Below are 16,643 nucleotides of genomic sequence, written 5' to 3' on the forward strand. Positions count from 1 at the left end.
CGGCGCGGCTCGCGCTACCGCTTGGCGCCGCGCCCGGCCCGCCCCGCCCCCCGCGGACGGCGCGGCCGGGGGAAGGAGCTCCGCCCTCCCTGCCCCGCCTTAAGGCGGAGCGCAGCAATTCCCGCCCGTGCTGGACGGCGCGTTTACATGCCGCCACCTTAACGACGCAGCGGGCCCGCGCACGCCCCGGAAGCGGAAGCCAGCGGGGGCCGTGGGGCGGCAGCTGTGCTGACGTTTCCCTGGCCGGCGGCGGCCGCGGCTCCTCGCGCCTCCAGCGGAGTCTCGCCGGGCCGGGCTGGGCACGGCCCCGCGCCGCGCTCCCGGTGAGTGCTCGCGCTGCCGCCGCAGCCGCTCCGTGAGCGGGACCGCGACCCCTGACGGCTTTAGTGACGTGGAGGGCTCCTGGCCCGCTCCCGGCGGGGTAGGAGGAGGCGCCGGTGCTGCCGACCCCGGGGAGGGGCGGCGGACCGTCCTGGGCAGGCCGGGCCGCGCAGGGCGCTCCGTCCGCGGGAGCCGTTCTGCGCCTCCCGGACCCGCCCGCAGCACCGCGCGGGACTCGCCCAGCCGCTGTCCCCCGCCGGCCGCGGCAAAGGTAGCGGCCGGGTACGTAGCCTGGGCTCTGCCCTCATCGTTTTTCGCGTGAAAACGAGGGCATTGGGCCGTAAGCGAGGTAGCCGTTCCCTGCTGTTGCCTTGAGAGAGCCTTCCCGACGTCAGCCGGGTAATTTTAGAAGGTGGAAAGTCGTAAGTCGAGGTTGAGCGTAGTGAAACAGCCACTTCTCTGTTATAGTGTTAGACTTGCAGTTGGTCTTAATCCATGTATGTGTACATGTAGTACAAGTTTATTTTACAGTTTCTAAGTGTGTGTTTTGCTTGTTATCTTTTTAAACAGTTGCTATCTTTTAAAGCAGCTGTTTAAACTGCTGTTACCTGTTAAGCTTACATTTTTTTTTTCAAAACACTCTACGTTAGAGGATTGCTAGTTTTAGCTAGCAATTTGGTTGGAGTTCTCTGCTGGGGGTGTGAGCAGCCTGTCTCAGAATTGCTGCTTTGCTATGCCATAGTAAGGCACACGCTATTTCTGCTGCCGCTGTGTCCCTGGAATGCCGGTTTGTGGCTGAAGCGCAGAGCTCCCGGCGCTGCAGCAGCACCATGGCCTGGGAGCTCGGTGTGGGGTGCCCAGGCTGCTGCTGGGGCGGGGGACTCGGACTGCGCAGAGCCTGCTCCAGGCAGCCCACGGTGTCCTGGGGCCCAGCCGGGTTTAGCCCTGCCCAGCGTGTTTGGGGCTGCTGCGTTCAAGGTAAACTGCAGAGCTACTGCTGCCAGCACATGCACCTTCTGCAGTGCAGTTACTGCTAATGCCCTTCTGGCTATCTGCCAACCCAAGCTGGCTACCTGCTAAAGCATCTTATGCGTCTGTCAACTTGGATGGCCTGTGTCACAAATTCTGTTAATTTCTGTACTTGACAGCCCTTAGAAATTCTGATGACTTATGATTTCTTAATGTGCTAGTAAGAGCAGGATATATGAAAATGCTTAAACTCCTTTCCTTAGCAAAGGATTTTAATTATTCCTATTGTAGGGCTGTCAGAAGACAGCAATTCTGCAGAGGGAACGTTCATTTATTAGGACATAATTAACCTTCTGTATTTGGAGATCTGTAGAACTCTTGGAAACTAATTTTAAATGAGTATTCACATGACTTCTGTATGTCGGTCATCCTATCAAATTTCTTAGCTGCTATATCTAAGTGTTATAGTTAAGTTTTGTCATTGGTTGCTGTTTTAGCAGCTCAAAGTTCACTGAAGTGCAGCACTATTTTTAAAGGTCTGGGACTTTGTTTTTTCTTATACATTGTTATTATCACAGAAAATGACCTGGAAAATGTTTTGCTGAGACTGTTTGGTAGAGCCTATTAATGATAATGCTTATTTAGAATTATTCTGCAGTAATATGACTTGTATACCTTGTGAGGAAACCTTGGAGCTTTACCATTTCAGATAACATGTAGAAATCCCCTTACAGTAATGTAAGAAAATGGACATAAATGTCTATTAGTGTACTAGTTTGCAAATACTCTGCTGGCAGAGTTCCTTAGGAAACATAGACTAATTTTTAAGATTAATATTGAGATGGCATTGTAATGGATATCATTACTTGTACGTTCCACATATCTTAAATCTGAAATATGTAAATATGTTTGTGTCATTTGCCATATCCAACTCCTGTACCTACACGGGATTTATTTGTCCTACATCTTCTGAAGCTCCTGGAGACTTTGTTCTGCATTGTGACCTTAGTATCAGGGGAGGGTGGGTTAGACTGGAAGTTGTTTTCGGGGTTTTGTTGTTGGTTTAACCTACCAATTAGACAAAGCAATCTGGAGGTTGTCTTGCATGGGTGCCTTGTTATAGCTCTTTTGGAATATATATTTTATTGTTTATAAACATGAAACCATTTTAAACTGTGCTTTTTGGGGTTTGTGCAGCTGATAACTCTCCATGTGTGTATAGAGTGAGCTGGTTTGTTAGGCACATTGATGCCCTCTCTCTTAAAATCAGAATGTAGCTAGTGGTGCATTTTTCATTTCAGTAAATGGACTGGCCTTTCTTCTTTGTTTTCTTCTCATTTGAGGCAGGGGGAAGTCCCAAAAGTCTTTGAAACTCTCATCTATTTTGACTACAGAGACTCCCATTATTGAGAATTTGGCTTTCAGTTCTGAAAGGAGGAGCTCAAATGTGAGATTCCAGTTTGGGCTATCAGCAAGGAAGTTGTTTCAGCTGAGTACAGGAAAGCAACACTGAAAGTGGAAGATAAACAAGAAGTATTTGAAGTGCTCCATTTCAGCAGTAGCTGTGGTGTTGCAAAATTTTGCTCTTCAGACAAGTTTTGTTTTGCCCTTAATCAGAATTTTAGGTTGCTGATTCTAACATGTGTTCTCCTGAATATCTTGCCACCCCCTAATATAGGGGGTGGAATGGTTTTGCATGTTGACTAGAATGTGAACCCTTAAGAAATTAACTTTTTATGGTTTCCTAAGTGTAAGTTATGGTATGCTTTAGTCTTATATGTGAAGTTTGTGTTTCTAGTGAGCAAAAATGGTCTGTTTTTCCAGTACAGCCATTAGAAGCTATAATATGAATTTTGCTTATTAAAATGCAAATATGTTTGTAGGGTTACTGAAATGGGAAATTCAGCTTGATTAATGAAAGCTGGATAAAACACAACTGATAAATAATGTTGAATTTTGCTACCAAAATATTTTGCTTCTGGTCATACAGACTTTGCAGAGTTTCGAGGCTGTTCTGATAGATTTTATTCTGTCATGTAGCATATTGCTGATAAGAGGATAAAAAGCAGTTGGCATTCTTTCTGGAAGTCTGTCTGTACTGTTTTGTTTGGGTTCTTTTTCCATGGTGAATTCAATGCACATTTATTCTACACAGTGAAATCATTCCTAATTGAAGTGTGGTATCTCTCTTTTTAAGTAGGCTGTCAGGATTGCCTAAAATTAACTTCAGGCCAATTTTTCCTAAAATAACTTTAAAAAGTAAAACTTGTGCACTTTCTGGAATGCAAAGCAGGATTTTTGCCTAAAGGTTACTTGAATAATTAATTTGTGAATGTATAGCTTCAACTAGTTTAAAATTTTATTTTTTAATTTTTCTCCAGATCCTTCTGAGTCATCCTTGAAGCTGCCAAAATGGTTCTGGCAGATCTTGGAAGAAAAATAACTTCAGCCTTGCGCTCACTGAGCAATGCCACAATTATCAATGAAGAGGTATGTAGTGTACTAATGTGATGACACTAGCACTGGAAAAGTTCTGAGAAAAAGTTCTCAAAGGCTGATGAAAACCTTGAAGTGGGCTACATAGACTTTTTTTTCATTCAAGTAAAATTTCTAGTTAAGGTTTTAACCCCCTAACAGTATTGCTGGAACTTAAAACTAGATTTATACATGGGTCATCACCTCAGACATAGTGGGTCCCATGGTCAAAGGGTCCTTGAGCCTGGTGGCTGCACTTAGGGAGATGAGTGTTCTGTGGAGGCAGTGTGTGCCTAAGTTTGGGTGGAAGGTAGGTGCCTGCTCTGATTTGTGTGTGTGCACAGGCAAACTGTGCAGATGTGTACTAGGCTGCTAGAAGCTGAAGTGTGGAAGAACAAATGTAAGCCTTGCTGTCTGAAATGTGAGGAATGTGTTGTATTTGCTGCCTTTATATTCAAACCAGTGTGTGGTTCTGGAATTTTGTTTGGCTTAACGTGGCCTGTATTTTCTCTAAATAAGAGCTTGAAATTAGAAATGTGTTCTGTCATAGGAGCTCAATGCAAGGTGAAAAACTAACTAATGTGATGGTTTCAAAGTGTCTCTGAGTGCATAGATTGCTAGAAATTCTTTGCAGGTGGAAAGATGGGTGGCTTAAAGTAACTAAAAAAATAGGCTTATTGAGAGCTGTATGGTTAGAACTTATGCATAGAGAAAATGTTCTAATGTATCTTCTGCTGGGAGACAAAAAAATCCTTAATTGACTCAAATACAGCCCAGTTAATTTTTTTTTTCAGCAAAGGAAACTTTTATCCTGCAAGAGCTGGAGATGTGAAAATGAGGCCATTTATGCAGGTGTTACTTTCAGAAAAATCTTTCTGTTCAAGACTTTGAAAACTCAGAATAAACAGGATTTCTAGCTGTGGCACTTGCTTGCCTAAAAGGCATACAATCAGAGCAGCAGTCCAGTTTTTGGAAATCCATGTAGCAGGGTGTCCATCTTTAGCCAGGGAATACTGTTACAGAAATGGTATTGTGATCTGAGATTTTTTTGGTGCACTCTCTAAGGAGTGCCCAGAGGGGCGTTCAGGAAGTCTCTTGCTGCCGTGTGAGCTGTTTGCCATTATGTAGTAGGAAGTGTTTTGTGTTAGTGTTCTATAGTGTGCAATTGTTACAATTGAGAGCCCTTCCCTTTCAGATTTAAATTGCTTTTACATAGGAAGAAATCCAGACTTTTTTTTGTGACAGTTGATTTAATGATAGGACTACATGCATTTAATTTGTGAAAGCCATGGTTATATTATAAATAGATTTTCACATTTTTATTTTGACCTAAACTAGTGGCCTAGTTAATCTCTGTGTATTGTGAAACAATCTTTATTATTTTTCTTTTATACTCCAAAGGTTTTAAATGCTATGTTAAAAGAAGTATGTACAGCATTACTGGAAGCTGATGTTAATATCAAACTTGTGAAGCAACTTAGAGAAAATGTCAAGTAAGTGTAATAATAAAAATGCAATTAACTTTTGATATTTGTAAAAGTTGTAATTTGAGTTTACAAAATAGCAACTTTTTAACTTAATATATAACTTAATATGTTGGGTTAACTTATAACTTAATGTGTTGGGGTTTTTTTTAGAAACACCCAGTTGACATTTAACAGGAAAACAGCTGTTTGAACTAAATGAAAACAAAAGAGTCTTTGGTCAAATTTAGCCATTTATTGCTGTTACAGGCTTGTTTCAAAAATCTGTTGCTGTCATCAGTTGAGTCGTCTGGTAAACAAGTTCTTCATTACTTCCTAGACACATCTTCTGGTTATAAATAAACCTGTGTATGTGACTAGCACTGTTACTTTGCCTATTTTTAGGTTAAGTATATGCAAGTCTGAAATATTTTAGAAACCTTTGTCCTCTGCATAAGAATGTCTCCAGTGCATGTCACTTCTTAAGTACATCCTATCTGAAAACTCAGAACAAATCAGGGTGCTGTTGCAATTGCAAAAACTTTATTACTAGGTTCAAGCAGTGCTTTAACTTATGCTAGTGTTTCATGCTTTTCTCAAACTCAGGTCTGCAATTGATCTTGAAGAAATGGCATCTGGCCTTAACAAAAGAAAAATGATCCAGCATGCAGTCTTTAAAGAGCTTGTTAAGGTAGGACTTCAAAATTCTGCATTGCATTACTTTCCTTGTACAGTCAGGGCTTGGAAGTAATGCAGTAGCAAGTCAAACTTTTAGGTGATTATGTGGTACCTGCAGTTGTGCTTTCTGATGTGAAAGCATAGCTGCAATACTGCAAACAGCAGTATTCTCATTGAAACTACATCCTGGGTATTTCTCAAACTGACTTTAGTTTAAGCTTTAAGTTCAATTGTTCTTATACATCAATTAAAGTGTAAAGACAAGAATAAAGTACTGCTAGCTTCTAGACTGCCTCTAGAACACAACTTTGCTATCCTAATGTTCAGACTACTTACAAGCCTTTGGAAAAGTGATAAGTAACAACCCAACAGCTCAGTGCAACATTTCTCATTAATCTGCCTGCTTGGTCAAATCAAGACTTGAATATCTGTATTCTGCCCTCTTTCCAATTAACAGTGTAGTCATTTGTTCATCTGTAGTCTGTGCCCAGAGGGGTAGTGGCTCTCAGGAATGTATCTACCTTGTACTCATTTCACAACAATGAAGGCAGCAATCTTAAAAAAATCTTCTGTGCTGTAGGATTCTCACTGGAAGAAGCCCATCCTGAGGAGTGGCAAGAGTGGGTGGAGGTCACCTTTCTGTGTTGGTTGTAATTCTTGTGCCATATGTACAGGCCATCCTGACTGTGATTGGTGTGAGAAAGAGATTAACACTGTTATTGCAGAATTATTATGCAGAACATTATATACTATAGATAGCTTGTAAGGGCTGTTGTTGTTCACTGTAAATCAGCAAAAATCTAAGCCAAATTAAGATGAGACTCTGCAAAAACTGTTTTTCTCCTTTGAATATGAAACCAGGCACCTAGCATGACTGTGACACCAACTGTTCCATGCTTTTGAAATTTGGTTCTGTTACCGTGTTACTTTGTTCTTTAGCTTGTAGATCCTGGAGTCAAGGCATGGACACCTACCAAAGGAAAACAGAATATTATAATGTTTGTTGGTTTGCAAGGAAGTGGTAAAACAACAACTTGTTCAAAGGTAAGTGCAGTGGGTCTCTTTGCATGGTTTTTGGTTTATGTTCACATCTGCAGCAAGGCCTTCCCTGTTTGTTAGTGTAAGGTCAAACACCATTCCTTGTGGGATTGTCCACTACCTGTGCCAGGAAGTTGTAATATCTGCCTTCCATTTTCCAGGAGCCTCCTGGACTGTTTGTGCTTCACTGTGTTGCTTCTCCACCAGATGTCAGGGTAGTTTAAGTCCCCTACAAGAACGAGGGCCTATGACTTTGAGGCTGCTTCAAGCTGCCTGTAGAAAGCCTCATCCACTTGCTCCTTCTGATCAGGTGGCCTGTAACAAGCACCCACAACAGCATCACCCTCACTAATCTGCCCTTTTATCTCAAACCATAAGCTCTTGACTCGCTCATCATTCACCCCAGGACAGAGCTTGATACATTCCAAGTTGTTAGGAAAAATTATCCTATGGAAAAAAGACATGTCTTTGTTGTTTTTTGTCATCTCCTTTTGAGAGTCACACATAGTGAAATACTCAGTATAGTCTGCTCTGATTTCAGAAGGCTTTCTTAGTGCTTATGTAGGAGGACTTTATTTTGAACATTTGCATTTGCTCAGTGTTTTGTGAATATACACAGCACCCCTAAAGCTGAGTGTAGTAGTAAGGTTAAGGATTCTGTCCACTGCTTTAAAACATGTCCTTTCAATGGAAATATCTTTGTTCCTCTGAAAGTACAAAAACATAGAGTTGTACAAGTTGTAGCCATTATGGTACTTGATACTGAAGTATTGCTTTGGGTAGTTTCTACATGCTAGTCCAGTCTGCAGCATTAACACTGAAGAGAACTCAGGAGTTAGTAAAATGGGAACTTAAGTTATTTGTAGTCATTCCTAGAGATTGCCATTTCAAGAAATTGAAATCAGAAGCAGAATCAAGCAGGTGTTTTCATCTTGCCATTAATAAATATTTATAACATGCTTTTCTAAATAATGGCCATGTTAACTGTGAACAGTCTTACTCTGTGGCCTTAATTATAGAAGGGCTGGCTTGAGTTTGTGTCCTCTGTGTGTGACTTCAGGCTGTTAGAAGTGTCATGGCAATGGGACTTTAGTGTAACTGCTTGTTTTGGGTTTCATTTCAGTTAGCCTACTTCTATCAGAGGAAAGGCTGGAAGACTTGTCTAATATGTGCAGACACATACAGAGCAGGTAACACATTAGGCTTTAATGATGTAGTTCTCTATCTAAAATATTTGTAGATTTCCTTAGTATAGTCCCTTGACTATACCTGTCTTACAGGTGCTTTTGACCAGTTAAAACAGAATGCCACAAAAGCAAGAATTCCCTTTTATGGGAGGTAAGCATTTTTCAGAAACACTTTGAAGAACAATTCAATTCCAATTATATATTGTTCTGTTCTGAGTATTTTGCACTAAACCCCATATAGCACGGCCTAATTGCTTTCATTTCAGTAATATATTCTGAGTAATACTTGCTCTGATCAGATGAAAATTCTGTCCAGCTCAGTATATTGCCAGGAGTAGCAGGTAGGATAGTGTACAAAGAGATCAGGTGTCCAGGAGTACTTCCCGATAGTGCTTATTCAATGTATAGCAATTCACAGACTTTTACCAGACATGGCCAGATTTTTGGGAAGTATCTCACAGATCAAAGGATATAATTTTTGGATGCATAATTTTTATTATCAAATAGAGACAGAGGGGGACCTGAAGTGTCTTTTATAAAGCAGTAAGTAACTTTCCCCTAAGATTCACTGGAGGTGAACTGTCTAGATGCTCAGCTATATCTTGAGAAGAGGGTCTTGTAGAACTTACTGCAGCTTCCAGCAGATGAGACAGACTTCAGGCTTTGTGCTTCGGTTCACTGAGCAGTAAGGGTAAATGGCTTAGTAAGACAGATTATTAACCAATTTTTGCTTTACCTAAGAGGAAATTTCCCTCTTGAAATCCAGATAGAGATTCAGAATTTCGTCATTTGACTATGAACTTGTTAACTCTAAATCTGTTTCTCTTTTTGATCAGTTACACAGAAATGGATCCTGTAATAATTGCCTCAGAAGGTGTTGAGAAATTTAAGAATGAAAACTTTGAAATAATCATTGTTGATACAAGTGGGCGTCACAAACAAGAAGACTCTTTGTTTGAAGAAATGTTACAAGTTGCTAATGCCATAGTGAGTAGTTTTGAGAAATACAGTAACTTGGCAATTGATGATAGTTGATTAATCTTTATCCTAATGTTCTGTGTGCATAGATTATATTAGAAATTACAAACAGGTGTGAATAAGCAAAGGCTGAATGACCAGTGCTTGTTAGTTTTGTGACCGTTTTAATTCTTCTATTCTTCTGTTCAAGGATGCTTGCATATAACCAGACTGCCATTCCTGCTTTAACTTTTCCTTTTCAGGATCTTTGCATTGAAAAACTATATTAAAGAACCAGTCTGATCTGGTTTCCTTTAACTGTGAATACTAAACTTTCTGTGATTGTCACAAATAATTGTACTGAAGCAGAGAAGATGATTGGATAACTTTCAACAGTTTTGATATGTAAATGAAGCTGTTGTTTGTATGGGTTTAAAAAGTCTGGCTATTTGTTTGATTCTGTGGTCTTCCATGACAGTATGACACTTCCCACACAATTCTTGCAAATGGCTAACTTATTTTTAGAGGAATGGATGCTTAAATATCTGAATGTAAAACCAAATGGAAGATGTTTTCTATTAAATGCTTATAGATTCTAATTATCTAATTGGTTCAAGATACTAGCTAAAATCACTTGAATCATAACTAATAAGAATAAACCTATTAAACTGTAATGCTTTGTGTTGTAGACAAATCATATAGTCATACAGCATCCAATTTTTTCATGGTCCTTAGATGATACTGTTCATAAAACAGTGGTTCTGTTTTAAACTCTAGCATACAGCTCTTTAAATACTGTTATTGCAGTAAAATTTGCTACTGAACATATATAATAATAATGATGCATGAAAATTGTTTAGGAGAGCAGGAAATTATTACTTTGTGTATCTCATTTCTCCTAGCAACCAGATAACATTGTTTATGTGATGGATGCTTCCATTGGCCAAGCTTGTGAAGCTCAAGCTAAAGCTTTCAAAGACAAAGTAGATGTAGCTTCTGTTATTGTTACTAAGCTGGATGGACATGCCAAAGGAGGCGGAGCTCTTAGTGCGTGAGTACTGTGTTATGATAGTGTCCAGCCTCTGGCTGTGCACGGCCAGCCATGCAGTGCGTTAGTGTCCTGTGGAAGTGTCACTGTCACACTGCACAGATTGTAAGTCAGCCACAGTCACACTTATCCTTCTGGTGGCTAGGATCACCTGTTGATGATACTTAAATTAGCATTCAGTGATAGGATGCATTTTCACTACAGTAGTTTATATTGTCACAGGTCAGACTATTGTCTTCTGAAATCAGTGTCAAGCAATATTCATTGCATATTGTGTGTTAGGCATTTTTCCAGAAAGATAAATTTGGGCTCAACAGGTATGACTTAAATTAAGAGTTTTGCATTTCAAGAGTTTTTTCCAAAAGGGGAGAAACTCTACCTCATCATATCTAGTGACCTTAAAACTATAATGCAGATCAAACTTCTGGATTGGCGGTGTCCAGAAACTTGATGAGAAGTTGTCTGCCGTCATACCCAAATTCATTCTTGTTGTACTTCCCATGTGCTGTATCTTGACAGAGTTGTGACCAGAAAATTCTATATTTTATCTTCAGCCTTATATGGTTGTTTCAATGATACAGTTTGTCTGGAGCTGAGATTTTTTGTCAAAACAGTCAAAATAACTGACTGTGACTTGCTAAATCCTTTCCTGTCTTTGACCTGAAGTGTTAGAGTTCCTAAACTGCCACGTGTATTTTGCTTTATTTATAGCATAATGTTGGAAGACTAAAGCTTTTGATATTTTCATTTTACTCTTTTTCAAGTTGTCATGTGGTTGTGTGCTTTAAGTGTGCTGTGTTTGCTCTGTACTGTCTGTGGACTGGAAACTTAAGTTTTATCTAAAAGATAGTGCCAGTGTGGTGGAAAGGTTTTGAGTTTTCTTATGTCTGAGCTTTTCCCTGTGTTGAAAATGAGATTGTCTTTGCTATAAGGTACCTTGACAAAATTGTAATCAATGCCTATCATCTGACAGTATTATCATTAGTATCAGTGTATGTATCAGTGATATCCCAGTATTAGGATAAACTGGAGAGTATTTATTGTTCTTTCTTTTCTCTCAAATTTCATAAACTCAGCAATGAAAATTAGCAACCTCTATTTCTGATTTTTTCCGAAAGAGTTTGTATTTTATAAAGTATTAATTACAGAAAAATCTTTTTAACTACTCTGAGCTAAATATCCAAGTGCTAGGTGTTTTTTCATTAATAGTTTGAGGAGTAAGGCAGATACTTCAGACAGAATGCATAGTGTTGATGATGCCTAGCTGATTATAGTATAAAAAATGGATGGTGTTTGAGAGGCCATTTCATAAAATATATTTTATTGCAGAGTTGCTGCCACAAAGAGTCCTATTATTTTTATTGGAACTGGCGAGCACATAGATGACTTTGAACCCTTTAAAACACAGCCTTTCATCAGCAAACTGCTTGGTATGTTCAATGTACAACTGTACTTAAAAGACGCTTAGAATTGGATAATAGAAAGTCAAAGTGTATTTTTTAATGGTAATTTCAGATATGTTTTGTTTATCCAGGTATGGGTGATATTGAAGGATTGATAGATAAAGTAAATGAGTTAAAGTTGGATGATAATGAAGCACTCATAGAAAAGCTAAAACATGGTAAGTTATTCCCAAGGTCTGAATAGCTGATGCATTATAGTGACCTGACCATGGCAGGTTCTCAGTGACAGAGACCACTGAGTTAATTTGTGCTGTGTGTGGACACAAACAACTTGTTCATGTGTACAGTGAGGAATAGTTATTCTTTCTCCAGTAAATGTGGCAGCCAAATAAATGGAGCTTTTCAAATGATAAGTCTGTCAGACTACAACTGCAGAATAACTAGCTTAATGGTTCAGCATCTGCCATCTGAAACTGTTTAGTGAAGAGATTTATCTACTTATCTATGTAGTATAGTATTTACCTTATGAATACAAAGACTAATTAAAAAAGGAGCTTAAGAGCAAAATGCTAGTGTGACTTCTGCTAACTTTTCTTTTGTTGTTGTGCTTCAGGTCAATTTACATTAAGAGATATGTATGAACAATTCCAAAACATCATGAAAATGGGACCATTCAGTCAGATCTTGGTTAGTTATCCCCAAAATAATTTTATTTTAAAACTCTTAATTTAAATTTGTTGTAATCTGTGTTCTGTTTTTTAAAAAGGTGAAGTTATTTGCCTACTGCAGTATGCATCTACTGAACTAACAGTTGTTGTCTATATTTCTTTCTGCTTAGTTAAAATTAGATTTGCCTATTCTGACACAGCTTTTGTTTTCCATTCTTGAAACAAGGGCATGATCCCTGGTTTTGGAACTGACTTCATGAGTAAAGGCAATGAACAGGAATCGATGGCAAGGCTAAAGAAACTCATGACTATAATGGACAGTATGAATGACCAAGGTAATACATATTTCACCCACTATTTTTTTTCTTGATTGTTGAACAAGCTTATTTAGAGAGATCTTTCTGGAAACAAAAATTTATATCAGCGCATGTATAATGATAGAAAATAACAAGAGATATTTAACATTCTTGGGAATAGCAAGGACTACATGTGTCTCCAAATTTCTTAACAAATCTAAATATCTAGAGATACTTTGCCTGTTATTGCTCTGTCTTGTGTAGAGTAGGTGGGATTTCAGATAATTTCCATTCTATTGGAAATCAATGTACTTTTCTTCATTGTATTGTAACTGTTCATAAATTATTAATGCTATACTTGTAAATTAATAAGGTATGTTAATCTTTATTCTGGCATTGCTGTCTTTTTTCTACCCACCCTCAAATTTACCTATGACTTAGCCTGGTCTCTGGAATTTAAAGTGTTGTTTGTAGCCCCATAATTCCTTTAGTAGTATGCTCTTACCCTTGTGCTAAACCCATCAATATGGCTTAAGAGCGTAATTTATTCACACAGCTTTTTTCTTTCATGGTGATTAACATAGGAAGATAAGAGCTTTTTAGTATTACTTCCTAGAATATTCTGTCTCAATGATTTATGTAAAATTTTGCATTGTCACTTTTTAAACAAAGTTTTTATTCTCTGGCTCAAAATTAAATTCTTAACAATAAAAACAGACTTGCTGTTTGTTACCAGTTGTAACAGTTTTTAATGTCAGTGACTCAATGGATTTTTCTTTTCCACACTGTAATTGCAGAACTTGACAGTACAGATGGTGCCAAAGTTTTCAGTAAGCAGCCAGGAAGAATCCAAAGAGTAGCAAGAGGCTCTGGTGTTTCTACCAGAGATGTTCAGGAGCTTTTGACCCAATACACTAAGTTTGCACAGATGGTGAAAAAGATGGGAGGCATCAAAGGCCTTTTCAAAGGTAAAAAAAAACCAAACAAACCCAACCAAATAAAAACCCCAAACCAATACCTAAAATTTATTACCGCAATACCCCACCCTAAAATTTATTTACTAAGAGGGGGAGGTCACTTGATGTGTGTACACAGAGGAAATGAGAAAATACTGATTAGGGAGAGGAGAAAATTAGTTGCAGCTCACTCATTTTCATGTTTGAAAGTTTTTATGTCACTAGTAAGAGCTGCACTGTTCTTCATGACACCAGTGTATAACTTGGCAAGGAAGGCTACTATTTTTTTACCAAAGCAGAATCGATTTCTGCTACAGTACAAACACTTCAGTCTCTTATGTGGAGTGCAGAGACTGTTGGTCCTAAATTGACTTTTAGTGGCTAATAATGAGCTCATGGATTTGAATCTAGAACTTGGAGGTAACATTTGGATTTATTTAATTTCTAGCAGCATTAGTTAATCCACTTTCTTATGATTGCTCTTTTCTTTTTGTTTAGGCGGTGATATGTCCAAGAACGTAAACCCTTCTCAGCTGGCCAAACTGAATCAGCAGATGGCAAAGATGATGGATCCAAGAGTTCTTCATCATATGGGTATGTGCTGACGTTTTACAGCTTCAAGAGAAGACTGTCAATTATAGTGGAGCATTTGAGATACAGAAGTGAGGAAAGGGATGGGAGGCTATCTGCACTATTTATCAGTATTAAATATTTCTAGGGTTTTCTAAGAAGAATCAAAAAGTTTAGTACAAATACTTTGCACTTGGCAGTACTTAATCTACTCTTTCATTTGGATTCAGCACTCAAAATGATGATTTGGAATGGTGAAGGATGTCTGTGGTAAAACAAATCTTCCTAGACTTCCCTTCTTTTCTAAGATTTGCTCAAGTAATTAAATTTGACAAATAAGGACTCCAATACTTATTGATAATAGTCATTCCATCAGGTTTTTTTTCTTCTGTCTAGCTCTTAATGCATGAGTCATCTTAAAACCTACATAAAGCCTGGTGTTTTTCAGACCTTTCTGTAATTAGTCACTCAGTTCTTTATCTTCAATAGCTATTTAAACCTGGTTTGACAGTCTTTGGCTTCTGCCTTTGGCTGTTGCTGGAATAGTGTGTGTACAGTAATGATGCCTTGAGCAAGAGAGGTGTGCTTCAGAGTTCATCAACACATTCATGTTCTCACTTATTTTCTGCAGGTGGCATGGCTGGTTTGCAGTCAATGATGAGACAATTTCAACAAGGTGCTGCTGGGAATATGAAAGGCATGATGGGATTCAATAATATGTAAAGAAGCCTTAATACAAATGGACTTGGTTGACTCTTCATTGCAACTTCAGTGAATGAATTTGCTTTCTTCCTTTGTACAGTGATGAGAGAGTGGTCTTTTGAAATCTTATCCAGGCTTCTCAGTTTCTACATCTAATTTCTGAAAACTATTTTTGCTTAAATTAGTTCTTCTCCACTAATAACTGATGGCACAAAGAGCAATTCAATTTAATAAAACAAAATCATGATGTAAAATTTTAATATTTAGAGACACTTTTTAATCGTTTACATCAAATGGCAGCCATTATATTTGTAAACAACCCTGATCTTTGGTTATAGTAACATAAAATGTCACAAATATACTGTAAAATAAAATTTAAGTGGTTATAAACAAGGGAATGTCCTGTGTCTTCAGTTCCTTTTAACTGTCCTTTCAGTATGTAATGAGATTATTTTCTTAGTTTGTTTTTTTCTAAGGTCTGTTATCACTCATGTTTGGCATAGATACTGTAATAGTTCAGTAGCTGAAAATGTGCTGTTGGTGCTTGTCTGTGGAGCATTTTTAGAATGTGAATGTGCTGTGCTCAGTTTGTACAGGACTCTGTTGTATAGAATTGCATAATTCTTCCCCTATACACAAAGAATCAAGGGACTGAAAAAATACAGGTGTGCAGATATCAAACTGTCTCATATGCTGAAGATAATCTTCATACCAGGCTACCAGATAAGCAGTTCTTTTGCTCTGGAGGTAATATCTAAAGCATATTAGGTGGAATTCTATGCTGGTATTGAACTTTAAAACAGAGATAGCTGTATTTAACAGAGCATAGTGCCCCAACATGGCTACATGCTGATCTTAATTTCCCATAGCAGTTTAGTATTTCAGTTTACTGTGTTGGTCTCAAAAGGGTAGAATCCACAGGCACACTTCAGAAACTGGGTAGACCAAGATGAACCTTGAAATCCAACATAGGTCTTGGCAAATATGGTAAGATCTTTTACCCTTATCTTAGGGTAAGAGGGTGTATTATAAATTTTAGTACACTGCAGTGTTTAGTGTGTAAATGGACACCTACTGCTGTCTAGATAAAAGTTAAATGCAGTAGTTAAAATAAGTGGGTCCCTCTGTCAGCCAGTTCTCTGAGACTGCAGCTAACAGGGGATATCTAATATACAAAATTAGACTCTTGCACTAATAAAATATAAGCTATGTTGTAATGTAGTTTATAATGTGAAACTATCTCCTGCTTGATTAATGGTATGTGTTCAGTGTATGGAGAAAGCTGAAAAATATTCAAGTATACCATCTATGTAAATGCACTGCATTTTATGCATAGCATTAATCTGCAAAAGTAGCAGTTAATTTGAATCTTTGTATTTTAAATATAACAAAATGAATCCTTGCATAACACCAGCTTGTTGGGGAGCTGTCCTCAACTTCTGAAGTGGTGTGCTTACTAAGATTTTTCTTTTTTATAGTATTTTCAGTTCTTGAGTCATATAAACCAATGCAATGTGCAAAACCATGCAGGAAGGAGTATAAAATCGTGGTTTGAAATGCAGTCCCTAGAGGAGAGTGGATGCTTAATGCTTTTGATGGAAATCAAACATGAATAGGGATATTGAGGATGAACAGTGAAGCACTGTGCTCCAGGATAGGCTTAGTCAGACTGTCAAGTTACCAACAATTTAACTCTATTTTCAGCTTGTGGCCTACATTTAGTTTTAACTTTTAGTTCACCATTTCCAAACTACTAAAACTGTAACCAGATACAAAGAGATCTGTCATTAGTTGAGGTTGGCAGAAACAAGGGCAAGTTGAGAATGCATTGCCTTTAAAGTATAATATGTGTTATTTCTAAGATATATGCTGGAATGAACAAAGTGTATATTGCTCTTACCTTAGCAAGCCA

At 38.4% G+C, this 16,643-nt stretch overlaps 1 protein-coding gene across 11 annotated transcripts; it reads left to right on the forward strand.

The window, feature by feature from the left end:
- The first annotated feature begins 194 nt into the window (after positions 1-194).
- SRP54 (signal recognition particle 54) lies at positions 195-15,129 on the forward strand. Of its 11 annotated transcripts, XM_085580484.1 has the most exons (17): positions 195-323; positions 2,638-2,737; positions 3,672-3,780; positions 5,167-5,258; positions 5,835-5,919; positions 6,846-6,950; positions 8,068-8,134; positions 8,225-8,282; positions 8,968-9,118; positions 9,991-10,139; positions 11,466-11,566; positions 11,671-11,757; positions 12,153-12,226; positions 12,434-12,542; positions 13,301-13,471; positions 13,958-14,053; positions 14,661-15,129. In XM_085580484.1, exons 3-17 carry the CDS (start codon positions 3,703-3,705, stop codon positions 14,750-14,752), a joined length of 1,515 nt encoding a protein of 504 aa, XP_085436610.1. In that variant the 5' UTR covers positions 195-323; positions 2,638-2,737; positions 3,672-3,702; the 3' UTR covers positions 14,753-15,129. The 11 variants fall into 11 exon arrangements, with proteins under 11 accessions (XP_085436610.1, XP_085436612.1, XP_085436611.1 ...); XM_085580486.1 differs by lacking the exon at positions 2,638-2,737 and having other exon boundaries at positions 195-743; XM_085580485.1 differs by lacking the exon at positions 2,638-2,737 and having other exon boundaries at positions 195-720.
- The last annotated feature ends 1,514 nt before the right edge of the window (positions 15,130-16,643 follow it).

This window comes from Lonchura striata, chromosome 5 (assembly GCF_050655825.1).
Source record: "Lonchura striata isolate lonStrDom1 chromosome 5, ASM5065582v1, whole genome shotgun sequence".
NCBI classification, from domain to species: Eukaryota; Metazoa; Chordata; class Aves; order Passeriformes; family Estrildidae; genus Lonchura; species Lonchura striata.